The sequence below is a fragment of the Manis pentadactyla genome, chromosome 16, assembly GCF_030020395.1.
Source record: "Manis pentadactyla isolate mManPen7 chromosome 16, mManPen7.hap1, whole genome shotgun sequence".
Classification (NCBI taxonomy): Eukaryota; Metazoa; Chordata; class Mammalia; order Pholidota; family Manidae; genus Manis; species Manis pentadactyla.
This window is the reverse complement of record NC_080034.1, coordinates 70,855,648-70,871,794: the sequence shown is the minus strand read 5'-3', so window position 1 is coordinate 70,871,794 and position 16,147 is coordinate 70,855,648. Positions and strand designations below refer to the sequence as shown.

At 36.1% G+C, this 16,147-nt stretch overlaps 1 protein-coding gene across 1 annotated transcript in view; it reads left to right on the top strand.

Annotated features, from left to right (window-relative positions):
* Positions 1-16,147, top strand: part of LOC130681272 (bromodomain adjacent to zinc finger domain protein 2B-like) — a 121,983-nt gene that overhangs the window by 44,053 nt on the left and 61,783 nt on the right. Inside the window, exons 5-6 of the mRNA XM_057493909.1 lie at positions 1,027-1,119; positions 1,234-1,295. Coding sequence (XP_057349892.1) covers positions 1,027-1,119; positions 1,234-1,295 — 155 coding nt within the window. The remainder of the gene's footprint in view (positions 1-1,026; positions 1,120-1,233; positions 1,296-16,147) is intronic.

Below are 16,147 nucleotides of genomic sequence, written 5' to 3'. Positions count from 1 at the left end.
TGTATCAGTCACCTATTGCCACAGTAATGCTGGGAAACAAGCACCCGCAAAACTCAGTGGTGAACAATGCCACGTGGTAATCGGTCAGGCTGATAGAGTCCACCGCAGGTAAGGTAGGCAGCTCTACTGATCTTACCTGGCTTTGTTCACGTGTGTGGAGTCAGCTGACTCCCTGTGTTCCAGCCTCTGGCAGCGTAGCCTTAACATGTCCTGATGATAAAGGTCAAGACAGAAGAGTGAAACTACACTTGTACAAGTTCAGAGTACACTCTGAAACATGCACTTGCAGTTACAACTGCTAACATCCTGGTGTCCAAAGACCACGTGTCTGAAGTTAGTATCAAGGGACAAGAAAGTAGATTTCACTTCTTGATGAAAGGAACTGCAAAGTCCCGTTTGCAAGTAACATGGATAAAGGGAGGAATGAGGAATTGGGGCCACTAAGTATGTAGATCTCTCCCAGTTTCATACATTTGTCCTTGAAAATAATGAGAACTAGATTGTCCTTAAACCTTGTTGATATTCTGTATTGTTTTTATTTAGATTTAGTCCCTCTGTTTCATAAATGCAATTATCACTGGATTCAGAAACTACCATTTTTATAGCTGAGTGAAATACCATGTTTGGAGGGGGGGCTTTGTATTCTATTTTGAGTTCTTTTGCTTTATTGTTATTTTTAAGACTAAAGCTAAATCATTCTTTTTCCATATTAGCAGCTAGTTTCCTCCTAAACAGGGATTATGTGAAATGTGAAAAAAAAAGTACTTAAATTAGCTTCTGTGATGAGGATTAAGAGAAGCATCATTTTTGTGTGCTTCTGTGTATGGGGCTGTATGTGATGAAAAAGTTGGGCAATTTCTAAAGGAAGTAAGCGTGGTATTTTCTGCCACACCATTTTTCTACCTGGTATCTAAAAAATTTTCTTAAAAAGTATGTCCTTTACATGATGCCATTCACATAGATAATTGTTTTTAGGTTAACAGGTAAAGTTGTTAAAAGTATTCCTTGAAATTTTGTGTTTTTCAGAAAAAGCCCAACAAGCAGCACAAATAAAGCTTTTGAGAAAACTCCAAAAGCAGGAACAGGCTCACATTGCCAAAGAAGCTAAAAAACAACAAGGTGAGTGAGTTAAACGAAAACATAAACTTGAAGAGTGAGTACTGGGAGTTCACAGGAGGCTTCTCTTCTTTGTTCCTTTTCTGACGATACCTGTGTTTTGGCTTTTCATCATAGCAATAATGGCTGCTGAGGAGAAGCGACAGCAAAAAGAGCAGATAAAGATTATGAAACAACAGGTATGTTCATGCACTCAACCGGTTTTATAACATAGGTGGTACTTTGGGAGTCGATTTACTTATGTATATATGTACATTATTCTTATTTTGATTTCTGAAATAACTTTCATACTTGTTATATATCTTATTTAGAGAGTTATCATCTTCCTTTATTTAAAATTCACCTCAATTTTAAACCAAGTCTCTAAAGAAATGATACCAAACAATACAATTATGTAAGTACTTTTAGTATCCTGATAGCCTGAATATAAATTAACATCTTGAACAACTTTGAAGATTTGGTCCCATTGCTTCTGAATGTTTAAAAATTATCCCCAAAAATGAGAAAGCATTATTTTCGCATATCCAGTGTTTTATCCAGTGCTCTCCTCTGTGTAGTTTTTAAAATTAAGTATAAGGTAGGTGAAATAATTTTTTAACTCTTACACATAAAGCCTACATGGCAATATACTGAACTTCCTTTAAGATGGGAATGTGTAAACTGCTCTCCTATCTCCACATACTCATCGAACTATTAAAGCAAAAAGGAAATGGGGGGAAGTACTATTCTTTAAAAAATTTTAAACTGCAAGTAGTTATTTCTGAGTCAGTTGTTATATAGACAAGCTGCTAAATAATGGCTTGGTTTGTTTTTGATGTGGTTATCTCTAATAATGGAATGAATACATTTACTTAAATACTTTCAGTATTGACTAAAGCAGTATGATTAGAGTTGATGTAGAATTGAGATAGAGAATTTAGAATTTGTAGTCATGCATGTAGGTAATTTGTAGAGTTAAATATCGGCTCTCCTACTTAATAATTTATGACCGTAGATGAATTAGTTAACCTCTCAGCCTTGATTTCCTCCACTGCAAAAGAAAAACAATTGTATTATGTGAAAATTGAATGAATGTAAAGTGCCTACCACAGTGACTGGCACAAAGCAAATGCTTGCTTTCTAAAAGATAGACATAAAACATCAAAATGTTTGGTCTACTCCCTAACTGTAATTTAATGTAAACTTGAATTGTTTTCTTAGTTTGTTAATTGTAACTGCTAAAGGCACTGTAAGGTTGACTTTAAAATATATAGTGTGATGAATATATTTATTAAAATACTGTAAATATTTACTGCCTACTAGAGTATATGTGAAAATAAGTTCCTTTGAAGCTGAAATACTGTTGTTTCTGTTACAGTTTTTAATAGTTTATCCAATTTCCTAATGGCTTGAGACCAGTTGTATGCCATTAGCATTTCAAATTAGGCTTTGTGTGACCTAAGCCTACATAGTGTGCTACTCATCAAAAAAAAAAAATTGATTTTCCAACGTTCCAGGAGCAGTAATACAAGTGACCTGCTATTAGACATTGATCAAGATGCTTCTCTGAGACTAGTCTTAGATTACCATCTGACTTATTCCTAATTGCCAGCAAAGTAAATTAAAGTCGTGCAGAGTCTATTTTAAAGTTTGCAGTAGATCTAGAATGAAATAATTAAAATAATAGCATGTGTTTCTCATCCTCGAGATTATTTTTTCCACCTAGTGGGCCAAAAATACCAGCCGACAGTCCTCAAGGCAGTTTTCCGGAAGTGTCAGGGGGCATTGTTATGAAGCAGGAGCAGAGGCAGTGGGAACTGACCAGGGCTCTGCACTCACTGTGTGACTATAGGCAAAATATTTATTTTCTACGAGCTTCAATTTTCTCTTAGGTGAAAAGAAGATAATTTCAACTCCTGTATTGTTATTTTTTTAAATGATCAATTAGCTACTTTATATAAAATGCCCAGTTCATTGGATGGATACTCAGTATTACAAGGTGAACACATATCGTAATAATTTATAAATAATGTTTATTTCTGATATTCCAAATGAAAGTACTGCCAATGTACATCTATATAAATCACTCAGACTAAAACAAAGCTCTACACTGGGTGAGTTCAGTCCAAGGTTCTATACCTATTTCTGTGCTTAAGAGAATAATGAATGACTTTTGTTGACTTGATTAAAGATTAAATTCAGAGTATACTTTTGTCTAAAGTTCTAATCTAAATAAATATTTCAAATGTGGATCAAGTGCAACCTTCTGTAAGACTTGGAAATAAAAGATACACTTGTATGTTTATTTTTGGTGAGCTTATGATATTCAAAATCTAGGATCGCAATCAGCACAATCATAGAATGTGATCAGTCTTCTAGAATCACAACAGAAATTCCAGAAATCTCATTATCCTGCGCTGGATCCCTGCAGGGAATTAATAACATCACTGCAAAGAAAGAAATTTAAATGTATTAAAGTATAGTTTCAAAAGGTACAACTAGCATCTCGAAATGGGGGTGGGTATGGTAATATACAGTAGTATAAAATGTGTTGGTTCTGAAAATCCTAGGACAGCTGCAATTTACAAGTAGGGCAATTTAGGTGTATTTTTTTAAACTGTATCCTCGTCAGTGCCAATTTGTGACTTTCAAAGGGATTTACGAATGTAAAATTGTTAACGATGTGCTTATAGCATATGCAATGGTTTTTTAAAATGAAAATGTAACATCAAAATTTAGATTGCTGAATTCAAACAATAACTAGTACATTACATTTAACTAACTTGAGCACCACTTATAAGTTATTACAAATTATTTCTGTATTTGGCTTACTGTAGTTATTGAAAGTAATGTCATTTATCATGTTACAGCAGTTGTTGGTACTTCGTACAATCACGATGTTCTGTGCACTTCTTTAAGCATTTTTAATTTATTTGTGACAGTGAGAAAAAGAGCAAGTGCCTCCCCTATTTTATGCAAGAGTAGTTCTATTTGTTCAAGTTCATGCAATGAGTGACAGTAACTCAGGACTATCCTTAGGTGTCCTGATTTCCTGATAGACTGTTTTATCCTTCTTGTCTGTCCAATATTTATTTCCGAATGAGTATTACTTGTACTTGCAAATATTTATAAAGACTTGAGTTTAACCAGCTTGGTTTATGTTGTTTCTATATACTTATTTAGCATTTGTATTTTAAAATTGTTTTGAGACATTTTATAAAGTCACAGCAATTTAAGACAGGTGGCATGTATATAATGTTAAAGTAAATAATTAAAATTTATATCGAGCATGGGCAACCTTTGGTAAATCTGTACTTACATCTTTCATTATTTGATTCCACTTAAATACCTTCCACCTAGATAGTTAATTATCTAAAATTGTCATAATTTTTCCTATAGGAAAGAATTAAGAGAATACAACAAATCAGAATGGAAAAAGAACTTCGAGCCCAGCAAATTCTAGAGGTAGAATTCTTAAATTTCATATGATTAAAGTAATATAGCCATGTATTTTAAAGTCTGAAAAATGAAAATTTTATCAGTCTGTTCTCTCACTCATACAAATTAACTTGTCCTTCACAAGTTATCTGTAAACATAATGTATAGAATAAGGACCTCTCTGAACCATACTTAGCAAGTTTATCTAATCCTAATAGTAAAAATCCAGGAAATAAGTAAAGGAAAAAAAAGAAAGGGGAAACCTCTCAATAGCCAATATAGTCATAAAGATCATATGCTAAAACTCACGCTCTTAACTTTTCAAAATGTCATTAAGTCTTATAGTTAGATACCTGCTTTTCATTTAGAAATAAAACATGACAAAAGTAAAAGTAAGTGTTTAATGTGGAAATATTTTAACCAGGTTTGTTTTCTGAGTTCAGCAGAACTGGGCTGACAGAATAGGGCTCAAGGACATGCTGGCAACAGCAAAAGGAATAGCTAAAAGACAGCAAGGGAAAATAGGATAAACAGAAACTCCAAAGCCTAGCAACAGTCTGTAATCTGGTAGTTAAATAGGAAGCAATTTTCAACACCTTTATGGCCAAAAGGCATTTCTGTTCTCAAACTGTGTAGTATAGTAACTGATGTCAAGAATAACTGCCCAAGTCCTCAAGAAAAAGCCAAATTATGTTAAGTGTACTGTGTCTAAGCTGTACATGTATATGTCTCAAAATTATCCAAAGTACTTTTGTCCAAAACAAGCTTTTTAATGTTGAAAATTACTATAACCCAAACCCTTAGCTGTTCAGGAAACTGTTGCCATAAAAATTGGCTTATTCCCTGAGCAAGGCGGTTAGCTGAGGTTTTCACAGTTACAGATCTTTTCCTTCTAAAAACATGTACACATATTCCCTTACCCATTTCAAATTAATTTTAAAACGCTACAAATTGAAAATATTAAATTACATTGGCAATTACTACTGGATAATTATGAAGCTACTAGTTAATGACTTGAAGATTATAAAGCTCAAATTTGATAGCATGAGCTTGATATTCAGGATGTGCTTCATGAAAGGTTATGTTTCTGTTATATTAGGGAAAAAAACCTTGAATTTAACCACAGTAGGTTAAATCGGGTTTAATTTTTCATTTAAGTTATTTAAGTAATGGATTTATCTCAAATTTTAAGTATTACAAAAGAAACTTCAAATAAAGTAGACACGTGCATTTTAAAATGTTACTTATTTGTCCTTTAACCTTTATTGTTAAAATCTATCCCGTTTTTCTAAACTTCCTACACTGATCATGTTTTACTTTAAAAAATCAGAGAACAAACAACAAATGACCTAACATCACTTTTCTGTAATTAAGTTTTAAGGTAAAATAACACTCAAATTATTTCAGAATTTTTACAGAGTTTGAAGAAGAAAGCCTGACATACTGTTACGATTTAAGAATTTTTTGTATATCTTAAGTGTAATCTATACTTTAGAAATGAAATTAGTACGTTAAACGTAACAAACTGAGGGGAAATCTGTAATTGTCTACATACATGTTACATACTGTATTGTACCTTGCGAGGCATGGAGCCCCATTTTCAGGTCTAGGATTATATTCAGTTTGTGGTGGTGCTGTTGCATGACTTTGAGACCTATTTTATATGCACAGGCTAAGAGGATAAAGAAGGAAGAAGCTGCAAAAGCCAAATTTTTGGAGGCTGAGAAACGAAAACAGGTAAATGTTGAGGACAGTCATAGTTCTTACCTTTTTCTATTTATTTTGTTATCCTTAATCCACTATGACATGAAGAACATTATGTTTACTAGGCTCCCTCCTTCACCAAGTCCCCCCCACAAAACCCTTTCCAGTCACTGTCTATCAGCATAGTAAGATGTTGTAGAATCACCACTTGTCTTCCCTGCACTGCACAGCCCTCCCCGGGCCCCCACCCCACATTATACATGCTAATCGTAATGCCCTCTTTATTTTTCCCCTGCCCTTATCCCTCCCTTTTCATCCATCCTTCCCAGTTACTTTCCCTTTGGTAACTGTGAGTCCATTCTTGGGTTTTGTGATTGTGCTGCTGTTTTGTTCCTTCAGTTTTTCTTTGTTCTTATACTCCACATATGAGTGAAGTCATTTGTTACTTGTCTTTCTCCGCCTGGCTTATTTCACTGAGCATAATACCCTCTAGATCCATCCATATTGTTGCAAATGGTAGGATTTGTTTTGTTCTTATGGCTGAAGAATACTCCACTGTGTATATGTACCACCTCTTCTTTATCCATTCATCTACTGATGGACACTTAGGTTGCTTTCATTTCTTGGCTATTGTAAATAGTGCTGTGATGAACATAGTGGTGGATGTGTCTTTTTCAAACTGGGCTGCTGCATTCTTAGGGTAAATTCCTAGAAGTGGAATTCCTGGGTCGAATGGTTTGTCTATTTTGAGCTTTATGAAGAACATCCATTCTACATTCCACAATGGTTGAACTAATTTACATTCCCACCAGCAGTGTAGGAGGCTTCCCCTCTCACTACAACCTCGCTAACATTTGTTGTTTGTCTTTTGGATGGTGGCGATCGGTACTGGGTGAGGTGATATCTCGTGCTTTTAATTTGCATTTCTCTGATGACAAGCGATGTGGAGCATCTTTTCATGTGTCTGTTGGCCATCTGAATTTCTTCTTTGGAGAACTGTCTGTTCAGCTCCTCTACTAATTTTTTAATTGGATAATTCACTTTTTATTTGTTGAGGTGCGTGAGCTCTTTATATATTTTGGATGTCAACCCTTTATAGGATCTGTCATTTGTTAATATATTCTCCCATACTGCAGGGTACCTTTCTGTTCTAATGATGGCGTCCTTTGATGTACAGAGGCTTTTCAGCTTGATATAGTCCCACTTGTTCATTTTTGCCTTTGTTTCCCTTGCCCGGGGAGATACGTGCATGAAGAAGTTGCTCATGTTTATGTCCAAGAAAGTTTTGCCCATGTTTTCTTTAAAGAGTTTTATGGTTTCATGACTTACAATCAGATCTTTGATCCATTCTGAGATTTCTTTTGTTTATGGGGTTAGACAATAATCTGGTTTCATTCCCTTACATGTAGTTGTCCAGTTTTTGAATACTGTGGCTTTGTAGTAGAGCTTGAAGTTGGGGAGTGAGATTCCCCCCACACACACACACTTTATTCTACCTTCTCAGGATTGCTTTGGCTATTCGGGGTCTTTGGTGTTTCCATATGAATTTTTGAACTATTTGTTCCAGTTCGTTGAACAATGTTGTTGGTAATTTGGTAGGGATTGCATCAAACCTGCATATTGGTGTGGGCATATTAGAGTTTTTTTTGTACAGTATCATGTCATTTGCGAATAGTGACAGTTTAACCTCTTCTTTACCAGTTTGGGTTCCTTGTATTTCTTTGTTTTGTCTAATTCCTGTGCCTAGGACCTCCAGTATTATGTTGAATAACAGTGGGGAGAATGGGGATCCCTGTCTTGTTCCCGCTCTCAGAGGAGAAGCTTTCAGCTTCTCACTATTATGTATGATGTTGGCTGTGGGCTTATCATATGTTGCCTTTATTATGTTGAGGTATTTGCCCTCCATACCCATTTTGTTGAGAGTTCTTGTCATGAATGGATGTTGAATTTTGTCGAATGCTTTTTCAGAATCTATGGAGATCGTCATGTGGTGTTGGTCCTTTTTATTTATGTGGTGGATGATGTTGGTTGGTTTTTGAATGTTGTACCATCCTTGCATCCCTGGGATTAATCCCACTTGGTCATGGTGTATGATCTTTTTGATGTATTTTTGAATTTGGTTTGGTAGTATTTTGTTGAGTATTTTTGCATCTACGTTCATCAGAGATATTTGTCTGTAATATTCTTTCTTGGTGGGGTCTTTGCCTGGTTTTGATATTAGGGTGATGTTGGCTTCATAGAATGAGTTTGGGAGTATTGCCTCCTCTTCTATTTTTTGGAAAACTTTAAGGAGAATGGGTATTATTTCTTCTCTGTATGTCTGATGAAATTCTGAAGTAAATCCATCTGGCCCGGGGTTTTGTTCCTGGGAAGGTTTTTGATTACCGCTTCAATTTCTTTGCTTTTAATTGGTTTGTTTAGATTTTGTGTTTCTTCCTTGGTCAGTCTTGGAAGGTTGTATTTTTCTAAGAAGTCCATTTCTTCTAGGATTTCCAGCTTATTAGCATACAGGTTTTCATAGTATTCTCTAACAATTCTTTGTATTTCTATGGGGTTCATCGTGATTTTTCCTTTCTCGTTTCTGATTCTGTTGGTGTGTGTTGATTCTCTTTTTCTCTTGATAAGTCTGGCTGGAGGCTTGTCTATTTTGTTTATTTTCTGAAAGAACCATCTCTTGGTTTCATTGATTTTTTTTTTCTATATATTGTTCTGAATTTTATTTATTTCTTCGTTGATCTTTATTATGTCCCTCCTTCTGCTGACTTTAGGCCTCATTCGTTCTTCTTTTTCCAATTTCGATAATTGTGACATTTGACTGTTCATTTGGGATTTTTCTTCCTTCTTTAAATATGGTGGATTGCTATATACTTTCTCTTAAGACTGCTTTTGCTGCATCCCACAGAACTTGGGGCATTGTGTTATTGTCATTTGTTTCCATATATTCCTTCATCTATATTTTAATCTGGTTGTTGATCCATTGATTATTTAGAAGCACGTTGCTAAGCCTCCATGTGTTTGTGGGCCTTTTTTGCTTTCTTTGTACAATTTAGTTCTAGTTTTATTCCTTTGTGGTCTGAAAAGTTGGTTGGTAGAATTTCAATTTTTTTGAATTTACTGAGGCTCTTCTTGTGGCCTAGTATTTGGTCTATTCTGGAGAATGTTCCATGTGCACTTGAGAAGAATGTGTATCGTGTTGCTTTTGGATATAGAGTTCTATAGATGTCTATTTGGTCCATCTGTTCTAGTTTGTTGTTCAGCGCCTCTGTATGCTTAGTTATTTTCTGTCTGGGAGATCTATCCTTTGGAGTGTGTGGTGTATTTAAGTCTCCCAAAAGGAATGCTTTGCATTCTATATGCTCCTTTTAGTTCTGTTGGTATTTGTTTCACATATGGTGGTGCTCCTGTGTTGGGTGCATAAATATTTTTAATGGTTATATCCTCTTGTTGCAGTGACCACTTTATCATTACGTAATGCTCTTCTTTATCTATTGTGACTTTCTTTATTTTTAAGTCTATTTTGTCTGCTTGTAGTACTGCAACTCCTGCTTTTTTCTCCCTGTTGTTTGCGTGGAATATCATTTTCCATCCCTTGACTTTTAGTCTCTGTATGTGTTTCGGTTTGAGGTGGGTCTCTTGTAAGCAGCAAATAGATGGGTCTTGCTTTTTTATCCATTGTATTACTCTGTGTCTTTTGATTGTTGCATTCAGTTTATTTACATTTACGGTGATTATTGAAAGATATGTACTTATTGCCATTGTAGGCTTTAGATTTGTAGTTACCAAAGGTTCAAGGTTTGCTTCTTTAGTATCTTACTGCCTAACTTCACTTGCTTATTGAGCAGTTACAGACACTGTGTGGTAATTCTTTATTTCTCTCCTTTCTTATTCCTGCTCCTCCATTCTTTATATTTTGCGTGTTTTATTCTGTGCTCTTTTGTGTTTCCATTAACTGCTTTTGTGTGTAGTTTATATTATCTTTTGCCTTTAGTTAGTATTTGGTTCGTCTGCTTTCTCTGCTGTGATTTTATTTGCTCTGGTGACATCTGTCTAGCCTTAGGAATGCTCCTATCTAGAGCTGCCCCTGTACATTACCCTGTAAAAGTGGTTTCTGGGAGGTAAATTCTCTCAACTTTTGCTTGTCTGGGAATTGTTTACTCCCTCCTTCATATTTAAATAATAATCGTTCTGGATAGAGTATTGTTGGTACAAGGCCGTTCTGTTTGGTTGCATTAAATATATCATGCCATTCTGTTCTGTCCTGTAAGGTTTCTGCTGACAAGTCTGATGATATCCTGATGGGTTTTCCTTTGTAGGTGACCTTTTCCCTCTCTCTAGCTCTCTTTAAGACTCTTCCTAGTCATTGATGTTTGCCATTTTAATTATTATGTGTCTTGGTGTTGTCCTCTTTGGAATTCTGTGTGCTTCCGTGGTCTGAGCAACTATTTCCTCCCCCATTTTGGAGAAGTTTTCAGCAATTGTTTCTTGTAGGACACTTTCTGTCCCTTTTTCTCTCTCTTCCTCTTCTGGTACCCCTATAATCTGAAGATTGTTCCGTTTGTTTGGCCACGCCACACAATTCTCTTAATATTCTTTCATTCTTGGACATCCTTTTATCTCTCTCTGCGTCAGCTTCTCTCCGTTCCTGTTCTCTGATTTCTATTCCATCAAAGGCCTCTTGCACCTCATCCAGTCTGCTCGTAAGTCCTTCCAGAGATTGTTTTATTTCTGTAATCTCCCTCCAGACTTCATGCCTTAGCACTTGCATATTTCTCCGAAGATCCGTCAGCATGGTTATGACCTTTATTTTGAATTATTTTTCAGGTAGAGTGGTTAGGTCTATCTCCCCAGGTTCTTTCTCAGGGATGGATGTCTGGGTTAGTCCGGTCTGTATCAAATTCTTCTGTCTTTTCATGTCGATGGAAATAGTTGTGGGGAGCTGGCATGTATGTCGGCTGGGTGAAGGTCCCTTCTTGCTGGTTTGTGGCCTTCCTCTCCTGGGTAAACGGCAACCCCTAGCGGCTTGTGCTGTTCAGCTGTGCGCAGACAGGGTTTCTTATTCTTGCCCGGCGGTTTGTGGAGGAAGCTCTGCTCTGCTGCCGTGGGAGTGGCCGGCCTCAGGCTGCTGTTCTGCTATGGCGGAGCCACGTCGGAGGGGAAATGGGAGGGAGGCTGTTTGTCACCGTGAGGGGCCTCCGAGTAGCGCTGCCACCCAGGGGGTTGGGGCGCCCGGAGTTCCCCAGAATTCCCAGTTACTGGGCTGATTGCGCCGGGGCTGTTCCGTCCACCTGTGAGGCTACTGTCCCTTGAACACTTTCATAAAGCACTCGCTTTTCTTTGTCCCAGGGACTCTGGCTGTGGGGACAGCTCGCAGGTTTTACTTTCCCGTTTCTCTAGTATCCAGCTCGCCACACGCTGTGTGTCTGTGCTCCTGGTGCGGATGTCTGGGGCTGGGTATTTAGCAGTCCTGGGCTCCCTCTCTCTCCCCGCTCTGACTCCTCTCCTCCCGCCCGTAGTTGGTGTGAGGGGCACTCGTGTTCCGCCGGGCTGTGGCTTCCATCTTACCCCCTTCGGAGGCGCTGGGTTCTCGCAGGTGTGTATGTAGCATGGTTGTTGTCCTGTATCTTCTGGTCTCTCTTTTAGGGATAGTCATATTTGTTGTATTTTCGAAAATATGCGTGGTTTTTGGAGGAGGTTTCCCCGCTCTACTCACACCGCCATCTTGGCTCCTTCCACTCTAATGATTTATAAATAATGCTTATCTCTGCTATTGCTAATGAAAGCACTACCAAGTATATTTTCGTATATCCATATAAATCTCTCAGACTAATAGGAAGCTCTACACTGGGTGAGTAAAGGCCAAGATTCTATACCTATTTCTGTGCTTAAGAGAATAATGAATGCCTTTTGTTGACTTGATTAAAGATTAAATTCAAAGTATACTTAGGTCTGAAGTTCTAAATCTAAAGAAATATTTCAAATGTGTATCCAGTGCAACCTTCTCTAACACTTGTAAATAAAACAAAAGATACACTTGTATGTTTATTTTTGTCAAGCTATAATATTCAAAACCTAGGATCACAATCAGCAAAACCATACAATGTGATCAGTCTTCTAAAATCACAACAGAAATTCCAGAAATCTCATTATCCTGCAGGGGATCAATCACATCAATTGAAAAAAAGAAATAAAAATGTATTAAAGTATAGTTTCAAAAGGTACAACTAGCATTGGAAATAGGGGTTAGTATTGTAGTAAACGGTAGTATAAAATGTGTTTACTCTGAAAGTCCTAGGAGAGCTGCAATTTGCAAGTATGGGTATTTAGGTGTATTCTTTTAAAAGTATCCTCATCAGTGCCAATTTGGGACTTTCAATGGGATATATGAATTAAAAATTGTTAACGATGTACTTATAGCATATGGAATGGTTTTTTAAAATGAAAATGTCACATTATCAAAATTTAGATTGCTGAATTCAAACAATAGCTAGTACATGACATTTAGAGAATTTGAGCACCACTTATAATTTACTACAAATTATTTCTGTATTTGGCCTGCTGCATTTATTGAAAGAAATGTCATTTATCATGTTACGGCAATTGTTAATACTTCACACAATCGTGATGTACTGTGCACTTTTTAAAACCTTTTTAATATAATTGTGACAGTGAGAAAAAGAGCAAGTGCCTCCCCTATTTTATGCAAGAGTAGTTCTATTTGTTCAAGTTCATGCAATGAGTGACAGTAACTCAGGACTATCCTTAGGTGTCCTGATTTCCTGATAGACTGTTTTATCCTACTTGTCTGTCCAATATTTATTTCCGAATGAGTATTACTTGTACTTGCAAATATTTATAAAGACTTGAGTTTAACCAGCTTGGTTTATGTTGTTTCTATATACTTATTTAGCATTTGTATTTTAAAATTGTTTTGAGACATTTTATAAAGTCATAGCAATTTAAGACAGGTGGCATGTATATAATGTTAAAGTAAATAATTAAAATTTATATCGAGCATGGGCAACCTTTGGTAAATCTGTACTTACATCTTTCATTATTTGATTCCACTTAAATACCTTCCACCTAGATAGTTAATTATCTAAAATTGTCATAATTTTTCCTGTAGGAAAGAATTAAGAGAATACAACAAATCAGAATGGAAAAAGAACTTCGAGCCCAGCAAATTCTAGAGGTAGAATTCTTAAATTTCATATGATTAAAGTAATATAGCCATGTATTTTAAAGTCTGAAAAATGAAAATTTTATCAGTCTGTTCTCTCACTCATACAAATTAACATATCCATCACAAGTTATCTGTAAACATAATGTATAGAATAAGGACCTCTCTGAACCATACTTAGCAAGTTTATCTAATCCTAATAGTAAAAATCCAGGAAATAAGTAAAGGAAAAAAAAGAAAGGGGAAACCTCTCAATAGCCAATATAGTCATAAAGATCATATGCTAAAACTCACGCTCTTAACTTTTCAAAATGTCATTAAGTCTTATAGTTAGATACCTGCTTTTCATTTAGAAATAAAACATGACAAAAGTAAAAGTAAGTGTTTAATGTGGAAATATTTTAACCAGGTTTGTTTTCTGAGTTCAGCAGAACTGGGCTGACAGAATAGGGCTCAAGGACATGCTGGCAACAGCAAAAGGAATAGCTAAAAGACAGCAAGGGAAAATAGGATAAACAGAAACTCCAAAGCCTAGCAACAGTCTGTAATCTGGTAGTTAAATAGGAAGCAATTTTCAACACCTTACGGGCCCAAAGGCATTTCTGTTATCAAACTGTGTAGTATAGTAACTGATGTCAAGAATAACTGCCCAAGTCCTCAAGAAAAAGCCAAATTATGTTAAGTGTACTGTGTCTAAGCTGTACATGTATATGTCTCAAAATTACCCAAAGTACTTTTGTCCAAAACAAGCTTTTTAATGTTGAAAATTACTATAACCCAAACCCTTAGCTGTTCAGGAAACTGTTGCCATAAAAATTGGCTTATTCCCTGAGCAAGGCGGTTAGCTGAGGTTTTCACAGTTACAGATCTTTTCCTTCTAAAAACATATACACATATTCCCTTACCCATTTCAAATTAATTTTAAAACCCTCCAAATTGAAAATATTAAAGTACATTGGCAATTACTAGTAGATAATTACGAAGCTACTAGTTAATGACTTGAAGATTATAAAGCTCAAATTTGATAGCATGAGCTTGATATTCAGGATGTGCTTCATGAAAGGTTATGTTTCTATTATATTAGGGAAAAAAACCTTGAATTTAACCACAGTAGGTTAAATCGGGTTTAATTTTTCATTTAAGTTATTTAAGTAATGGATTTATCTCAAATTTTAAGTATTACAAAAGAAACTTCAAATAAAGTAGACACGTGCATTTTAAAATGTTACTTATTTGTCCTTTAACCTTTATTGTTAAAATCTATCCCGTTTTTCTAAACTTTCTACACTGATCATGTTTTACTTTAAAAAATCAGAGAACAAACAGCAAATGACCTAACATCACTTTTCTGTAATTAAGTTTTAAGGTAAAATAACACTCAAATTATTTCAGAATTTTTACAGAGTTTGAAGAAGAAAGCCTGACATACTGTTACGATTTAAGAATTTTTTGTATATCTTAAGTGTAATCTATACTTTAGAAATGAAATTAGTACGTTAAACGTAACAAACTGAGGGGAAATCTGTAATTGTCTACATACATGTTACATACTGTATTGTACCTTGCGAGGCATGGAGCCCCATTTTCAGGTCTAGGATTATATTCAGTTTGTGGTGGTGCTGTTGCATGACTTTGAGACCTATTTTATATGCACAGGCTAAGAGGATAAAGAAGGAAGAAGCTGCAAAAGCCAAATTTTTGGAGGCTGAGAAACGAAAACAGGTAAATGTTGAGGACAGTCATAGTTCTTACTTTTTTCTATTTATTTTGTTATCCTTAATCCACTATGACATGAAGAACATTATGTTTACTAGGCTCCCTCCTTCACCAAGTCCCCCCCACAAAACCCTTTCCAGTCACTGTCTATCAGCATAGTAAGATGTTGTAGAATCACCACTTGTCTTCCCTGCACTGCACAGCCCTCCCCGGGCCCCCACCCCACATTATACATGCTAATCGTAATGCCCTCTTTATTTTTCCCCTGCCCTTATCCCTCCCTTTTCATCCATCCTTCCCAGTTACTTTCCCTTTGGTAACTGTGAGTCCATTCTTGGGTTTTGTGATTGTGCTGCTGTTTTGTTCCTTCAGTTTTTCTTTGTTCTTATACTCCACATATGAGTGAAGTCATTTGTTACTTGTCTTTCTCCGCCTGGCTTATTTCACTGAGCATAATACCCTCTAGATCCATCCATATTGTTGCAAATGGTAGGATTTGTTTTGTTCTTATGGCTGAAGAATACTCCACTGTGTATATGTACCACCTCTTCTTTATCCATTCATCTACTGATGGACACTTAGGTTGCTTTCATTTCTTGGCTATTGTAAATAGTGCTGTGATGAACATAGTGGTGGATGTGTCTTTTTCAAACTGGGCTGCTGCATTCTTAGGGTAAATTCCTAGAAGTGGAATTCCTGGGTCGAATGGTTTGTCTATTTTGAGCTTTATGAAGAACATCCATTCTACATTCCACAATGGTTGAACTAATTTACATTCCCACCAGCAGTGTAGGAGGCTTCCCCTCTCACTACAACCTCGCTAACATTTGTTGTTTGTCTTTTGGATGGTGGCGATCGGTACTGGGTGAGGTGATATCTCGTGCTTTTAATTTGCATTTCTCTGATGACAAGCGATGTGGAGCATCTTTTCATGTGTCTGTTGGCCATCTGAATTTCTTCTTTGGAGAACTGTCTGTTCAGCTCCTCTACTAATTTTTTAATTGGATAATTCACTTT